Source organism: Scaptodrosophila lebanonensis, unplaced genomic scaffold, assembly GCF_003285725.1.
Source record: "Scaptodrosophila lebanonensis strain 11010-0011.00,11010-0021.00 unplaced genomic scaffold, SlebRS2 tig00000096-arrow-pilon, whole genome shotgun sequence".
NCBI classification, from domain to species: domain Eukaryota; kingdom Metazoa; phylum Arthropoda; class Insecta; order Diptera; family Drosophilidae; genus Scaptodrosophila; species Scaptodrosophila lebanonensis.
In genome coordinates this window covers 2,420,032-2,437,719 of record NW_022060567.1, presented here as the reverse complement: position 1 = coordinate 2,437,719, position 17,688 = coordinate 2,420,032, and the positions used below count along the sequence as shown (strand labels likewise).

The 17,688-nt window shown below is 35.7% G+C and overlaps 1 protein-coding gene across 1 annotated transcript in view; it reads left to right on the top strand.

Moving 5' to 3' along the window:
- The window catches only part of LOC115627690, a 50,751-nt gene extending 38,502 nt beyond the window's left edge, over nt 1–12,249 (top strand). Inside the window, exons 3-7 of the mRNA XM_030523433.1 lie at nt 2,848–2,939; nt 3,862–3,987; nt 6,039–6,416; nt 8,903–9,812; nt 11,400–12,249. Coding sequence (XP_030379293.1) covers nt 2,848–2,939; nt 3,862–3,987; nt 6,039–6,416; nt 8,903–9,812; nt 11,400–12,230 — 2,337 coding nt within the window. The 3' untranslated portion in view covers nt 12,231–12,249. The remainder of the gene's footprint in view (nt 1–2,847; nt 2,940–3,861; nt 3,988–6,038; nt 6,417–8,902; nt 9,813–11,399) is intronic.
- The last annotated feature ends 5,439 nt before the right edge of the window (nt 12,250–17,688 follow it).

Below are 17,688 nucleotides of genomic sequence, written 5' to 3'. Positions count from 1 at the left end.
GAGTTTCTTGTCCTCTATATACAACTTAGAAATCGGTTTAGAAACAACTTTTGATTAGCGCCATCCAAGACACACCATTATCTTCCTACAATTTAAATAGACTTTGCCGTTTCTTCCTTCAAACTCTGGAAGATCGCAAAACATTTTCACATATTGCTACACGAAATAATAGGTTATGAAATCTTCGTCCTTGAAATTTCACACAACAATTGAACTCTTCATTTCTTGGGATTCTATCGAATTGCATATCATTTAACATTTTTTAATATCTATTTTTTATGTAACATCCCTTTTGTATTTTGTGCTGCGTGTTTTGTATTGTCTCTATTTTTGTTTAATACCACAAATCAACTGACATAATTATAGTTGATTGTATAGATGATTTACAAAATTTATATTTTTCCATTTTTTTATTTGATTAATTGAACATATCTCATTAGTTTTGTAATACTTATTAAAAGTATGTCAATTTAAAAAAATTTAAAATTTAACTGCAACAATGTAGCTTGAATATATGGGACGTAATATTTCATTATTTTTTAATGGCCAGAGTTGCATTTAAATAATGGATTCATTTTTTACATTTTCAAATGCTTATGCTCGTGTTCATTAATAAATTCTAGAGGTTTGATAAATGTCCGTTTATGTATTAATACAAAATAAATAAATGCTAATCCAATTCTATTTAGTAAGCACATTTTTAGGTCGCTATGGGTAAATAATTATTGGAATTTTAAGGCTTTGTGAAATTAATTCAAATGCTACCAAATTGTTAGACACAGCGCTTCGTCATTGAATATTCTCCAGTTACATTCATGAAAGCGAAAGTTAAGGTGAATAATTGGCAAGTTGCTGTTATTGTTGTTTGTTATCTACCTACAGCAATTAGAGCCTAAAATCCATAAATTCATTTCCGCCCATGGTTTAATTTCCGTTTCCGGCGCGTGCATCGGACCATGGCCTTAAAGTTTTGCAGCCGAACGGGAAAATTTCGCCAGCGCCGTTAATGTGTATGTACGAGTATGTATTTATTTAACTATATGTATTGTAATTAGAGATATGACAGTAGAGGAGTGCGTATGTCTCAGGCATAATATAAATTACTAGCAATACCATTCTATAGTTACATACATACATACATGTGTATACACATTGTGTTATTTTCGTATTGTATTTTCATATTGCCATGACATCTGCCACAGAAATGGAACCGACACCAGCAAAGACTGCGGCAGTCCTAAGCTCCGGTCCTCACGAGCAGTTCCTAATCGATTGCTTACAATGGCGAACGACGCACAGTGGGGCCTTCTCATATTTTTCGTTGCAAAAATCATATCTCATGAACGCACAAAGATATTGTCATGAAAAATTGATTTATTTTGAAAGAGCAATTCTTAAGCTTTAGAACAAATCATTGCGCGCTGTTCTACGATTTCTAGAAGCTGCACAATATAAATAATAATTGCCCAAAAAGATGACCAAGTTTGTAATTTTTTACATCGACCTAAAAAAAATCAATCATCAATTTTAAAAATTTAAAATAATGATGATTTTAATTTGTTTATTTCATATTGTATTAAATTTCATTATAAAATAATTTAAATAAATCCCTGTTTGTATATAAATTTGTTTAATTCTTGTTTCTGGAGTCTAGGACTTTCTTTGATATTTGTCCAATTAGTAGGCACTGATATTTTAAGAACATTCTCCCATGAGTCAACATTTGTTGAACCATGGAAGCAAGCTCGTTTTCAGGAAGGGAGTATTTTACAAATTATAGGTCTGTTTATAGTTGCAATTTAAAAATAATCAACTTCCGATTCGGATTTCCTTGAGAGTACAATTTTCTTAATCTCTGGGAAATTATACTAGTACTATTAAATACGTTTACGCTTTTTACCAAAAGCGTTCATGAAATTTTTGATTTTTGCAACCTATTTTGGCCTAAGGTCCCACAGTGCGACGGAGCGTACAGGGCCGTGGAAACTTTTGCCTTTGTCTCACTTGCGCGTAGATAGCCGGCAATGACACAACTTCAATTTGGAGTCCTGTGGTTGCCTGCGTCCTTGCTCCTGTATCCGTCGACCGCCGGCTATTTCAACTCCAGCCAACTCTATAATTATAAAATCAATTTAATGCTTAAATTGCAGGTTCGGTGCATAAAAAACTGAACAGCCAGCAGGCAGAAAGTATTTATTCTAAAGCTGAGTGCGTGACACGCACAGTCACGAAGGAAACATCTCAAGATATATATTTTTATTACAGTTCTCAGCAGTGTAGTTGACGAATTCAAAATTTTCCAGCACCGATAGGTATAAGGTCAAATCTGGGAAAAGTTCTTACATTTCAGTAAAGTAGTACTTTTGAAAATTTTCTAATAATTCTTTAATAAAATGTGCACATAAATCTTTAAGATTTAAATGTTGTTCCTCTTACTTAATACGTGAATTAATACAAAATTGTTCTATATCTTTATTGGTCTAATCAATGGACTACATTTTTGTAGGATCTCTAATTTTGGAATTCTCATAATTTTTTGTCACATAGGAAGCTTTTGTGAACCCTAAAGGCGATATCCTTACGAATTTCACGGTGCAATGAGTAGTCGCTACTAACGCACACCTCTAGTTCACATTCCCACACACACACACACACACACACACGTACCTATATATAGGGTCAGTGGACAGTGAACTTTGAACTGTGTATGCGTGCTTGTGTGGTCAGCGGTTTTCCGAACTCTGTAATTGTTTATGCCGCGCAACCTTTGAGGCATTCAGTGTTAAAAAAATATCGTTGTCATGTGATTATTTGTTTGTCTTTTTATTTCTCGATGCCACCTTGCAGGACTACATGAAACAACTGAGCGGAATGGGATTATGTCTCGTGAACTTGATGGATGACATGCACGAATACACTCGGGGCCTATTTCTACTCATGTAAGTATAGCAATTGACTGTAGAACGAAGACAAGTGATCGAACTCGTTAGCTATTTATTAAAAAAAAAAACCCCGGAATGAATGTGTTATTCGACCCTCTTCCCCATTTCCTTTCCCGATATCATCAGTCTTGCCATTTAGTAGGTGGAATCAAGTCCTAACGAATGCGTCACAACTGCTCTTTGCATTATTCCCATTTGGGTCCAAAGTGTACGCATTTTTCCTTACGTATAATACTATATGTACGAGTATGTAGTGTATGCTCAAAATTTCCTTCTCTTCTGTTTTTTATTTTTTTGTGCATAAATAACGTGTACAAAAGTTTCTTCTACCCCTGCACTGGCCATTAAATAAAATCGTCCAACTATTATATATACATATGTACGTATTATTAATTTCAGTTGTGTTCAGCCCACTCTCAAGAAATAATGAATCACACTATAACGTGTCGAAATCATTCGATATTAACTAAAAACTATTTTTTTTTAATTTTTTTTTTAATTTCAAACAGCATTTTAGAAAAAAATTTCAAAAAAATAAAACAAACCTGCACAGCGTATACACATAAGGCAAGTTTTGGTGCAAAGTTTGGTGTCTCTACCTCTTATAGTCTCTGAGATCCAGGTATTCATACGGACAGACGGACATACAGACAAACAGAGAGGCATAGATCGACTCGTCTTGTCATGTTGATCAAAAATATTATTATATATATAATATTACGATAGTTCTGTTAATAGGATTAAAAGCGGAATTAAAGACTTAATTCTTTTTGGTCTAGTCCGCATGATAATGTGCCACACAGTTTCCTTTCAACTGAACTCTATTTGTTGGCTCTCTTAATTATGCAGTTTAAGCTTTTGATGAAAAGCGAACAAATTTTGAACACAGCTCGTGGCTCTATTTGTGCTCCATTTGCAGGTATTGTGGACCGGCCATACTACTCTCGTATCTGTACATACGCACCTCGCAGGAGCTGCGACCGCCCGACGGACCATTCGCGGTTATGATGTATGAGCATCGCGCCGACTTGCGCATGCGACAAAGGTAAGTAATGAATATGTACATACATACATATATGTATATACATATATAGTATACATATGTATGTACAGTGGGAGACGTCTTTGTCTAATTTTGAAGCATGTACTTTTAGATTTTTGTTCACTTCTTTCAAAATAAAAGAGACATCTCTACGATCAAGTTTTTTTGGACGACCACTTCGAGGTTTATTTTTGACACTCATTGTTCTTATACTATAGTTTTTAAATATTGGCTGCACAGTGGACTTGCTAAGACTTAAGAGTTTGGATATTTCGCCTAGTTTTATTCTCATTTCTGTGCTTTAAAACCAATTTTCGCAAATCGGTTGAAGTTTTCTTACGCGGAGCCATTGCTAGGCACGGAATCGTTCCAGAGAGCTACTAAATGAAATGTTAATACACCTAATTCTGTTTTTACACGGTAGAGGGATTCCAGAAACACCCGTGTAAAGAAATATACATATATGAAATTTTTAATTTTCAAACCGTGTTATATCAAAATCGTGTACAAATAGAATTTGGTGTAATTTCTAGAGCTAAACAAAATCTGGACTTTTAAATATCGGGGAATTACTGTTTTATTGTGATGCACAGTTTGAAGTAAAAAGTGTCAAATAAAATCGTATGTACACTTTAGTCAAGGAAGAAATATGGATTCTTGTTTATACCTATTAGTAGAGGTGGAGAACTATCGATGGCACTATCGGAACCATCGATGGTGGGGCACTATCGAACTACCATAGATGGTAGCCATGCACTATCGATAGTTTTAGACAGTTTTTCTTGAAAGCTTTACCAACAACTAACAAAGGGCGCACAATATAATTGTAGCTCACAGCGTGTATTAAACTTTTTAAAACTATTTATTAATATTTACTATAAAATATATGTATGCGAAAAAAAGGAATATATTGGTTAAATTGATTGATTACATTTGCGTTCGAATTGTTTTAAAAATGTTATAATTTGTAAGAATAATTAAAAAGCTTTAACCCAGGCGAGGATAGTCCTGTAACTAAATTAATGCAATAGTAATAACCGATCCCAATCCATCAAATTGAAACCGAATGCTTGTTCGTTGAAGCTTGGGAAAATATTAATTTGTTGCTCTTTTCAAATAAGAACCCATGGCTTATATCAAAATATGTATATAATCGTTTATGAATGTTCATAAGTCAATATTTTATATCAATAACAACGAAATATTACTTTCTTTTGTTAAATTTTAGTTTGCTGTTTAACTTAAACCTATATTTGTATTTTTAAACATATTTGTTTAAATACGTTTATTATCAAGAACTATCGATGGTTTCCTGAAAACTATCGTCGACTATCGATGGAGCCGACTATCGATATTTCTCCACCTCTGCTATGTAGGGATACAACTTAATTTTATGATTTTTTGTTTTCTTTTATAAAAATACATAAGCTGGTATTGGTTTTTTAATAAACACCTTTGGTTCTGCCAGGTAGCAATATATGGGGCGTATGTAGACTTTTGGCGCCCACTGTATATATGTACGAGTATATGCTTTTGAAAATTGTTGGGCTCTTGGCATACGCTTAACTGCTGTGGCTGTGTCTGTTGCTGTGGCTGTGGCGGTGGCGGTGGCGCAAGGACGCCCTCATGACCCGTGTCATGTTATCGAAATATATATTAATCATACGCCGTAAGCCGCGCTCCACCAAAACACCAGTGACAGTTCATTATTGGACTTCACTCCCGGCTGCTACTCTTTCTCTACTTAAACATGTCTCTAATTGCGTTGATTAATATGGCGGAACTTGGAAACAAAGGCAGCACCAGCAGCAGCAGCAGCAGCAGAAAGAAGGCGTGCCAGTGTGGCAGCAGCTGATGAGGATTGAGCGGATTGAGGAGAAGTCGCCGGCGCTGAGAAATTGGAGCACAGTCGCCTGTCGGCTGTTGCCACTAATGAGCTCAATCTTTGCTCATTTGGTCGCTGTGGGCGCTGCATTTAATGAGGTTGCTCGATTTGTTAAGAATGTTTCTCATTCCTCTTCTTTGATTTTTTTTCTCGTTCCCGTTACCCGTAGAAACTCATCGACCACATCGACATCTGGGGGCGAGCGTACGTTGAGTGGAGGCGGCGTAGCGGGCCTGACCACCGTCACCTCGCACAGCAATGGCGGCACAGGAGGGGGCTCCTCCGCCCAGTCACGCTCCTACGATCTATACAGTGCGGAAATGGACGTGCGGCGCGAGAAGCGGAAACAGCGTAACTTTGGCAGCATGGCGGCCGCCCAGGTGGTCTGTGTCTGTCCACTGATGGTGCTGCGCTTCGCCCGCCTCTCGCTGGAGGAGACCTACGAGAACCAGAAGCACTTCGACTTCACGTATTTGATGTTTGTTTGGGTCGCCTTCTTGCCAACCGTCATCTTCCCCTGCATCTATGCCTCGCAGATTTTACCCAGGTTTGAATCTATTTCCATTTCTCCCTGTCATTTTTCTCCAAACAAATCTTTTTAAGTGCTAAGTACATAAAACATGCATGTTTATTAATATCATTAACAAAAATGCACACACTTTGTATTTTAGTTATAGATTTGTAAGTCTTAACGTGATGTAAATGCTACAAACAATGCACATCCAACTTTTTCTTTCTTGGCTCTCTGAAAATTGTTTGCTGTGGTAAAACCCCAAAGCTACAGTTTTGTCAACCCATAAAGTATATATAAGTATATTCTTAATCAGTTAATAAACCTTCTTCCACCCTGTCAGTGATTCTCCACTTTTAGCTTTTATTTATATTGTTATCTTTTATTACTGTAGTATCTTAAATCAATTTAATTTTACTTGTTTTTGATTTTTTTTTTATTTATATTTCCGCATCTCTATTTCCTTTTAGTTAGGTCTGACTACTCTGTGCTGTGAATCGGGGCATAGCTGGCCATTTGGCAAATGAAATACCCCTACCAAGTTTGATTCGTTATTTGATATTATTGTAATTTATATAGCCTTTTTACTCTCTCATTTTTTTCATTCTATTTGAAGTTCTTTATTGCATTGTGTTGTTTTTCATCGACAGCTATGTTTGTTAGTAAAATAAATAAATAAATAAGCTTCATAACGAGGACGATATTACCGATATGGCAGATATGTCCAACCGCTGTCCGTTTGTCTATCTGTATGAATTCCTCAATTTCGGAACAGGCTGATTTGCCAAGCATGTATTGAGGGAATGTGGGTATGGAGGTACCTAGCCTGTCTTGGACTGTGCGAGGATATCTCCCGTTATGTTATTATCAGTCGTTGGGAACCAATACGTCTTGCGTGATTTAAAGCCATAGTAGAACTTAAAGAATTTTCTTTATTAGCCTAATGAGATAATGGTACAATCGAGCAAGCCCCGCACCCCAAACATTCACAGCTGTTTAATATATGAGTACATTTGTTGCTATATACATAGATATACTTGTAAGCGCATAACAGCAGGAAAAATGTGATCGTCAAGATTTTGGAGCACCAATTGTTCATTAGTTTTATGCCAGTTTCTGAAATTTCCAAAGTCCTCAATCTCACGATATGTCCCTTTACGATCTGGAGCCTTGGATGAACTTTAGCTTGGCCTGAAGCAAAAGATGTTCACGATTATATTTATTGTGCCACTGTCTATACCATTGCTTGTACCATTGCTTGAACCATTGTTTGTACCATTATTTTATCGTTGTTTGTACCATTGTTTGTACCATTATATGTACCATTATTTACCATTTTTTGTAACTTTATTTTATCATTGTTTGTACCATTGTTTTCACCATTGCTTGTAGCAATATTTGTACCATTGTTTATGCCATTATTTTACCATTGCTTGTACCAGTGTTTGAACCATTGCTTGTACCATTATTTTACCATTTCATGTACCATTGTTTGTACCATTATTTTATCATTGCTTGTACCATTGTTTGTACCATTATATGTACCATTTTTTAACATTTTTGGTAACTTTATTTTACCATTGCTTGTACCATTGTTTTCACCATTGCTTGTAGCATTATTTGTACCATTGTTTATGCCATTATTTTACCATTGCTTGTACCAGTGTTTGAACCATTGCTTGTACCATTATTTTACCATTTCATGTACCATTGTTTGTACCATTATTTTATCATTGCTTGTACCATTGTTTGTACCATTATATGTACCATTATTTACCATTTTTTGTAACTTTATTTTACCATTGCTTGTACCATTGTTTTCACCATTGCTTGTAGCATTATTTGTACCATTGTTTGTGCCATTATTTTACCATTGCTTGTACCATTGTTTGAACCATTGTTTGTACCATTATTTTACCATTGCTTGTACCATTGTTTGTACTATTATATGTACCATATTTTTACCATTATTTTATCGTTGATTGTACCATTATATGTACCATTATTTACCATTTTTTTGTAACTTTATTTTACCATTGTTTGTACCATTGTTTTCACCATTGCTTGTAGCATTATCTGCCATTGTTTGTACCATTATCTGCCATTGTTTGTATCATTATCTACCATTGTTTGTACCATTATATGTACCATTATTTACCATTTTTTGTAACTTTATTTTATCATTGTTTGTACCATTGTTTTCACCATTGCTTGTAGCAATATTTGTACCATTGTTTATGCCATTATTTTACCATTGCTTGTACCAGTGTTTGAACCATTGCTTGTACCATTATTTTACCATTTCATGTACCATTATTTGTACCATTGTTTCTACCATTGTTAGTAAAATTATTTGAACCATTGCTTGTACCATTGTTTGTCCTTGCTCTGCTAGCAGCAGTTGCTGTTGTTGCTGCTGCTTAACACTGTATTGCACACATAGTCACAAAAAGGCATGCATGGACACACATACACCCGTTGATAATCCCGCTGTACATTTTTGTTATCATCCTGCTCCACAGAAACGAACAGGAGCGGCTCCGCGGCTACTTACGGCTGTCGAGCAAACGCAAGAAGAAGGCACGCCGCAGCGATGCCGGCGAAAGCGGTGCACCTGGGGGCAGCTCCCGCGAGAACTCCATAGAGAAGGATGAGCACACAAACACCACAACCGTTCTGGCTAATGGGGCGCACGGACCAAACGCTGGTGATGTCTACAGCGAGCCAAATAAGCAGACCAAGTCTGCACGCTCGCATGAGCTGCGACATGAGCGACATGCGGGCGATCGGTACAGTGGCGCCCCCTATCGACAGGCCCAAAGTCATGGGGCGAACAAGGAGCGCGTACAACGTGCTGCTCCTCTCTCCGGCGGCAGGGGCGCTGGCGATGCGGGTGTTGTCAACAATCTGGGCAAGGACATCCGGAGCAAAAAGCACGACGTCAAGATCAACATTATATCTGATGGCCAAGGCCCCCATTCCATGCGCCATGGCAAGCTGATGAGCAGCAGCAGTAACAGCAGCCGTAAGTCTGCGCATGCGCGACACAGTGGTGGTGGTGGTGGGGTCGGTTTGGGCGTAGCTGAGGGCGCTGGATCAGGACGAAAGCTAACCATTGAATCGCTGGACAACAATTCCGTGTCAAACATCACTGCATCCACCTACTGCAATGGGAATAGCACTCTACTCGATGACAGCAGCACCAGCAATTATGGGGATGGCGAGGAGAGCTCAGTAGTGAGTAGCATTATGATGCCGAATAGTGCACATCTGGCCACACGCTGGCACGCAACGGGCAACATGCGTCACAAGGATGTGTCCTTTAGCGAGTGCAGTAGCACTTTCTCACGCATGGACTCATCGTCGAGCACCTTGGAACGTGATTTGGAAATCATTGATCTGTTGGAACGTGAGCGTAGCATGGACATACAGGTACAAATATCATACAATAAGTTAATAATCATAATCCAAATAATATAAAATATTAAATTGTTATTATCAAAAGTGCGTAAATTATTATTGGTTATGACCGAGAAATACGCGGCCTAATAAAGGATTTTAATAAATATGTGTTGGTGGCTCAAATATTTATTTTCAAATTCCAATTGGCAACAAAAGTAAAAATAAATATATTTAAAAAAAACCCCAATATGCAAAAAAAATAAAATAATAAGAAAGCAATAAAATGAAACAATAAAAGTCAAAATAAAATATTCAAATAAAAAATTTAATAAAAATTCCAAGTGGCTGTATTAGATAGATCAGAACATTATAGGTGTCACAATTGAATGTGTGAAAGATTACATTTCAGTATTCAATTAAGTTATTGCTCAAAAGATTAGTTGACATTCAATAGTGTGTAAATAATTCGTATTTTGAAATCTACCTTAATTTTTTAAGGTGTGATTCGTGATTTTAACTTCATAACAAATGCTCATTTAGACTTTTTGCTTTGAATATTCATTTGTATAACAAAGAGTTATTAATACAAATTTCCAATTCTGAAGCGACTGCCTCTTCTCATCCCTAGTTACTAAATGATATTTGAAAAAGAGTGTGTCAAATTTAACATCGATTAGTAAATAATTTTAGTAGCAAAAATTAATAATTAATAACTATAAATGAAGCCGGCGCGTAAACATTTTATAATTGAAGAAAGAAGATTGTAGAATGCTACTATTTACAGATATTATTTAAACGAATTTGTGTTAGAACTTATAAAAACCAAAAATAATTACAAAATATTGGTTCTAACTTGAAAGATAGATAGATAGAGAGACATAGAAAGAGCGAGAAAAGTTCAGAAAGCTTAAGTGTAGGCCTAGAAGTGCAGACTCAAGTTAAGACAATTTATTAAGAAATTCGAGCTCCATTGCCATTATCTACATATAAAAAAAGTTTGAACTACAGAGAAACAACAGGTAAAGCCTCCTTCCAACTTTCCATAAAGTACATTTGAAGTCAGATGGAATATCGCAGTTGTCGGTCAAATAATAACGACATAAATCTTTAAGAAAAATTTAAGTAAAGGTCAGCTCTTTAGCTAGAAGCACAATAAGATCTGAAATACAGTCAAAACACAGAATTAGAGTCCGCTTGAAAGAGGCGGGCATAGCTTTAAGTAACTCATAATTTCTTGAATCATCTCTCCATTGGTGCTAAGACAAACAAAAGTCTTCAAGCCGTTCAAAAGCTTTCTTCTGGAGTACTTGAAAGCGACTATCACTTGTGCATAGTTACAAATATTAAAAAAAAACTCATGGTATTACAAATAAAACCTTTTTTAAATTCAATAACCAATGAGTTACTAAATTAACCGACAGGATTATAGAACAAAACAGTTACAAAAATATATTAAATTTCAACAAACAGTTTTTTTATGTATTATTTATTTGATCGAGGATTATGTTTTCCCTGACAATCAATAATATTTCAGCAGCTTCAATTTATTTAATTTTATTTCTTAATCATGGCTTGAGAGATTCATTCGCTAAAAATATGAATTCATATTTTGTGCAGGACATGATGGAGCGAGAGAAGCACGGCGAAAAGGTGAGAACAATGGGTGGCGCCGGTCGACAACTTCCCGATATTGAGAAACTCTATGCACAACGGTCACCCAAGCCCACACGTGATTCCTATGGCTATGAAAAGGCGCTGACCAAGAATAATCAACTGTTGAGCACCTCGGTGCTGCCGGGCAGCGACCCACTGAGCATATCTCACTCCACGCACTCATCGCAACCCACTGAATCGTACAGCTTGTCATCGACCCTGAATGAGGAGGAGATGCCCCTGCCGCGAGATGAGCTGCTGTTGCAGCGCATGAGTCTACACGATGACATGGTCGAGCGCATGATAGTGGACGAGGAGGAGGAGGAGGTACCCCAGGATTTCTATGACAACTACACACCCGGCGCCAGCAACAATATGCCCATTGGCAGCAATCTCAATGGGAAACCACTGAGCACAGCGGTGGCGGCAGCAGCTGCACCACCAGTTCCTCCGCCCGCTTACCAATATCAGTATACACGCCGTCTCAGCCGCAAGAGCTCGCATCACAGTGTTGGAGTCGGCAGCTCCCATCATCGAGGCAGCAAGCGGGACAGTTTCAATTCTTTGAATGGCAGCGATTTAATTGCAGGAGCTTTTTGTGAACTGGATCCGACGCAGCCGTTGAACAAGATGTCCGTGATTGATAGTCGAATGCGACGTAGTAGCCCCAGGAACTCCAGTTTTTCGTCCTCGTCGGCGCGCAGCTCCATGAAGTCGAGGGACTATGGACACGGCTCCACACATTCGGCGCATCCGGAACTCGACTTTAGGGAGAACATTTTTGCCGAACTTTAAATTGTAGAGCCAACGAAGAGAAGGCATCACAGCTGTGTCCTGGACTTGGCCATGGCTCAAAGCTGGACTTGGATTTGTTTAGTAAGTTCGTAATTTATGCATAATATCCTACTGAAAAGAAACTGTAATTACTTATATGGATGAAAGACGAATTCTTTTGCATGTACTTCCAAAGACTTGTTCACACTATCAAAAAAAAAAATGAATATTTTTGGATTATTAGCATTTGCTTACTCAGAAACATTAACAGAAACACAATAATAGTTTTGTTTTCTAGCTTTCTTCCACATACATACGTATATAGTTTCTGTTCAGTGCAGACTCAAGCTTGATAAGAGTTTTTAATCCTGAATATAGCAACAACTTAAACGAACAAGTTTCGATATTATTATTCTTTCAGATTTTTTTTTAATTGTCCATAATATAATAATATATTCTTTATTTTTGTGTTTTTTTCACTATTTTTTTTATATTCTTATATTTATATATATGTATATTTTATTTTATATATATTTTTTTATTATTATTATGTTGCAAATAGGCCTGCAGTTTTGGTCGTAAGCAGACAATTTGCCCTTTTTTATATATGAGACACTCTTACAGAATTTTTAAAACTGCTGGAATCCTGTTAACTCGTTGAGTTATACCGGGCTACAAATAATTTCTGATAGATCTTTTAACATTGCATTGTTGGGAACATATTTTATAGAAAGTAGAGCATACTTTTAGGGTTCGCTCTTTGGGTTGGAAATTTAGGTGCAATAAGCATTTTATAAACAAAAACTACGGCTCATTGCTTACAAATTACGAAAATGACGGGCATAAATTTAAAAATGTATCGAAACGAAATGTTTTTTGATATTGCAATGCGTTGTGAAAAAATCATTGTTTGACAATTTATCAAGAAATCGTTAGAAAATGACATTGTTTAAGAATGAATACACGAGTATATGCCCAGTAATCGTGATATATTTCAGAGTGAACTTGGTTGATGGGCCTAACCAAACAAAAAATGAACATTTGAACCTGATAAGAAATAAAAGTGTAACTAGAACCAAATACGCATAATGCAACAAAACAAAATCGAAAATTAGTTCGATTCGAGTTCAGGCCTAAAAACGGTTGATAGTGTGAACAAGGCTTAAGTTTGGTGGGAGGACACCATGAGGAGCAGAAAATTTTTCGCGGCATTCGCCACTCATGCAAACAGAGTCCCTTGTTAAACTTGAGTGCACACTTCTTCGTAAACTACTACTCATTAATGTTTATTTTTTTGCTAGTTGAAATGAAAATGAAAAGTAGTAATAAGTGCGTTTTCGAATGCAACTTTTTCTATGGAGAATTTTTTACTCTTAGCTTAGCGAAATTTCGCGGAAGTGCGAAAGTTGAGAATTTGGAATGAAGTATTACTATTTTTTTGTCATGTTTCTTGAAAACATGTTTTATACTATGACCGCTGATAGGAAAGCGGCTTTGGTCAACAAAAACAAATTCAAAAAAAATAATAATGCGAAAAACGAGAGGACAAAGAAAAAAGTTAGGAGCACTTTTATGAATGGGCACACTTAAGAGATAGAACAATTCATGAGACGTAGCTGAATTAAATGACAAATGTGGTTTTGTAAGAGGAACAGGATATTTACATGAAATATAATCAAAATACAAATAAAATATCAATGGATAAATCCATTGTACAATATTCAAGTTGTTAAAATAACTAATCGCTATGTACTATATTTGTGTACCAAGTAGATGCAGATATTTTCAAATCAAATCAAAACCTCTGGCAACAAAATCCAAAACACAATTTTAAGCTATATAATCAGAATAATAATATCTGTGTGTGTACGTGTGTGTGTGTCTGTGTACATAATCAAGTTATTACTGAACGCTATTCTAATATAAAGCTATACAAAGAGATAACAATAAGCGAGCAACATGTGCCAAGCAGCTTAAGTGCTGAGAGAAAGTAGATTTAAGTGGGAATAGATACTTAAATACTTATAAATACATACATGTACTATATATTCAACAGATTATTTACCGAGTACGCGTATGATCTAAGAGAACGCTGTCAGAAGCTAACTAAAATATTCATATAAATGTTCACGTCTTTTAAAATTGCAAATTTTAATTGTGTTTAAATGTCATACGAATATTATAAGCAACTAAATATTTAACAGAAACTGTTTCGCATCGGAGGCAGCGAAGGTTTTTAGTCGAAAGAGTGCGTAAAGCTAATTGTTAAGTGTGTTGCCACAACAAAGCACAAACAGAAATATTAAAAATTTATCAAATAAAATATGTATGAAATACAGTATATGTATATTATTACGCACTCACACAAATTTGCAATTCTTTTGAGCCCCGAGAATTGTAATTAATAACGAGCGCAAACATTTTACAGAAGTCAATGCTACGAACTAACTATGAATGTTATTGTTATTTGAGACAACGCAGCAGGTTTTGATTAAACAAATAAAATAAACATTAAAAATGTTATACATATTGCATAATAAATATGCTAAGCAGGACAAAAGTACGAGTAACACAAACAACGCAACCAATGCAAGCTCCATGAAAAATGAGAAAAGTCCCTTTACACATCTATGTATATACGTACTATACACATACATATATATATTTGTGTATATTGAATAAGTTGTTTTTTTTTGTATTTTTTTGTATGTGAAACAAAGAGAAAAACTAATAAAAAATTTGATGTGAGTTTAACCTACAAAAGGCTGTTGAATTGACTTTCCTGTACGTTTGGGGGGGCCAGTGGGTAGCCTTCTGTCTGCCTGATGATGCGAATTGGACGCTGTTTTATTTGTATTTCAGCTGCGTCATAAAAACGAACGGAGCGGGCCTTGTGCAATTCCTGGCGTTATCTGTAGGTAAGTGAGCCCCTGCCTCGTCTGCGTTCACTCCGAGAACATACATATATAGTACATATAGTCGTAGTGTAAGCCAAGCTGCTGGGACCGAGCATGTGGCGCCCAATTTAATCCCCAAAAATGTATGGGAGCAGCACACGAGGTCATAGCCGGTTGTGACACTGCACAGTGGGATTTTGATAACAATATGCAAAGTACAGAATATTGACTAGTTGTAAACCGTAATGAAAAATCTGCAAAGTAATATAGTAACTATGACGACTATTACTTATTTGTTTCCTATTATAAGCCTCTTTTTTTGTACAGGAACATATGGGCTTTTCCAACGAAAGGACAAACGGCGGCGAAAAAATGAAGGTTTTTAAAGAATATGCTCCTGTCAGTTTAAAAACTAATTTATGGCATATAAAGAAATGCAAAAGAGTTTTGTTTCGACGGATCAGAACTAAAAGTAATTAGTACTGTAAGTTGTGAAAAAACCCCATATTTTTTTTCACTTATAATGTTCGCACTTAAATTTATTTTTGTTTATTACATTTAACACTTGTAAACGTGGTTTAACGATAACAAAATAGATTTTATTTATTTGCTTGAAATTAAACAATCAGGCGCATGCTTCCATTCTCTTTCAGAATCCAGAGTCAATACAAAAATATAACTAAGGATGCAAAAATGTATCGACAAATACTATTATAAAACTTTATTGTTATTGTTAAGTTTGATATTATTATATGAAAATAAAAACGTTGAGCACTTCTGTTAACTCAAAAAACACTTCCTATATATAGTTTCGAAACAAAAAGAAAAAAAATATATATATCAGGATCGAAAAATGAGCGAAAAATTGAATTTAAAAAATTGTATTCATAATTTTTGAGTAAGATCAAAACCAATGTTAAGAGACATTAATGCACAACCTTCTAAAACTAGTCACATTGCCTCAGGTCGCGAAAACAACTTTCGGATTAGTCCCATGCGCATGCCTTGGTTATTTACAATTATCTTGGAAACGAAATGTTGCCCAAAATCAACTTTAGCATCAATTATAGGGATAGCTAAAAGTTATGTGCTAAGCCTATTTACAAATTCAAAATTCGTTTTCATTTGAATTTTATATTTTCATAAATTTAAGGTATTAGAAAAAATAGATTACTTAAAAACGCAGATCCTCAATATTTAGTTAAATACTACATACTCTCTAATGCAGATTTTTGTTAAGAAGATGTACGAGTAATTGGGCAAATGGCGACAAACACTCGTTTCGAGACAAGAAGTAACCTTCGTCTGCACCGAAGCCATATGCCTTCAAACTGCAACCATCTACAACCATATCTGTATATCTACATAAGCGTTTTTATTTATTTACTTATTTATTTATTTATAAGCCTTATCCTTACAAGTTACAAGTATTGGACTACATTTAAATTATTACGCTAGTCATTACAAATTTGGGTATATTGATCTTATATAATAACCTATTAATTATTTTCTTATTATTAGTTTTATTTTTAACATTCAAAATTTTTATTAATCTCTATAATTACTTTGTGTCCCTACACTCTATTTTTCATTAAAAAAACACACTCTTTAACATTTTTTTTTGCATTAAGCCATCTGCGATTTGGTCCCAATTTCTTTATAAACAAAAGTTCTTCAGTCAAAACTCTTTCTAGGTCTATCGCTGAAATTGTGGGAAAAGTAAAGTTTAGAGACTGCCATTTAGATTCATTTCATCATGCTGATCATATTTACATATATTCAGCTTAAACTGAAGTTAAGAGAGAGGGGTTGCAAGGCCTGCACCACTGTGCGTTGCATCGGATGACGAAGTTGGCAAAGGTGGCGAGGAGTGCGAAGTTGGGAAAATAGTTCGCAGCGCAATAAACGCGCAACGAGCTCAAACTGGGTGTGGAACGAGGTCGTTTGGTCACTTGGCCATTTGCTCGGTCGCCCGGTTGCCCGGTCAGTGCTCGAGTTCAAAAGTTCAGCCACCGGATCGGAGGGCGACTCCGCGGCGGCTGCTGCTCATCGTTTAGCAACCGCAGTCGTCTTGAGCCCAAATGACCTCCTAAAGTTATTGGGAGCCATTATTTTGCTTAATGCTTATATATGTAGACTCTTATAAATGAGTATATTGCAAAGATTCTGCATAGCTTATATTTTATTTATTTAGCAACACACTTAAATTAGTTTAATTTTTGCAGCGTTTCTTTTGTAATGATTAACACACTAAAGCAATATCTATTTCTCAATATAATATGCTACTGACAAAGTTTAAAATACCAGCAAAATTAATTAAAATTAATTAACAGTTGGTTGGAAAAACATCAATTAATATTATCTATTTCTTTTGCTTTTGTGAAAACATAGTGAATTTTCAGAGAGATTTTTTTTAAAAGGTCTACAAGTTTTGCAAATACAACACATAAATTTCATTAGAAATAGAAAAGAACTTCGTAAATCTGGAGACTGTAGATCAATAGGCACAACATTCGGTACAGCCCGCGGTCTTTTTAATACTTCGCTAATACCATCGCTTTAATCATATGTTTAATGAACTT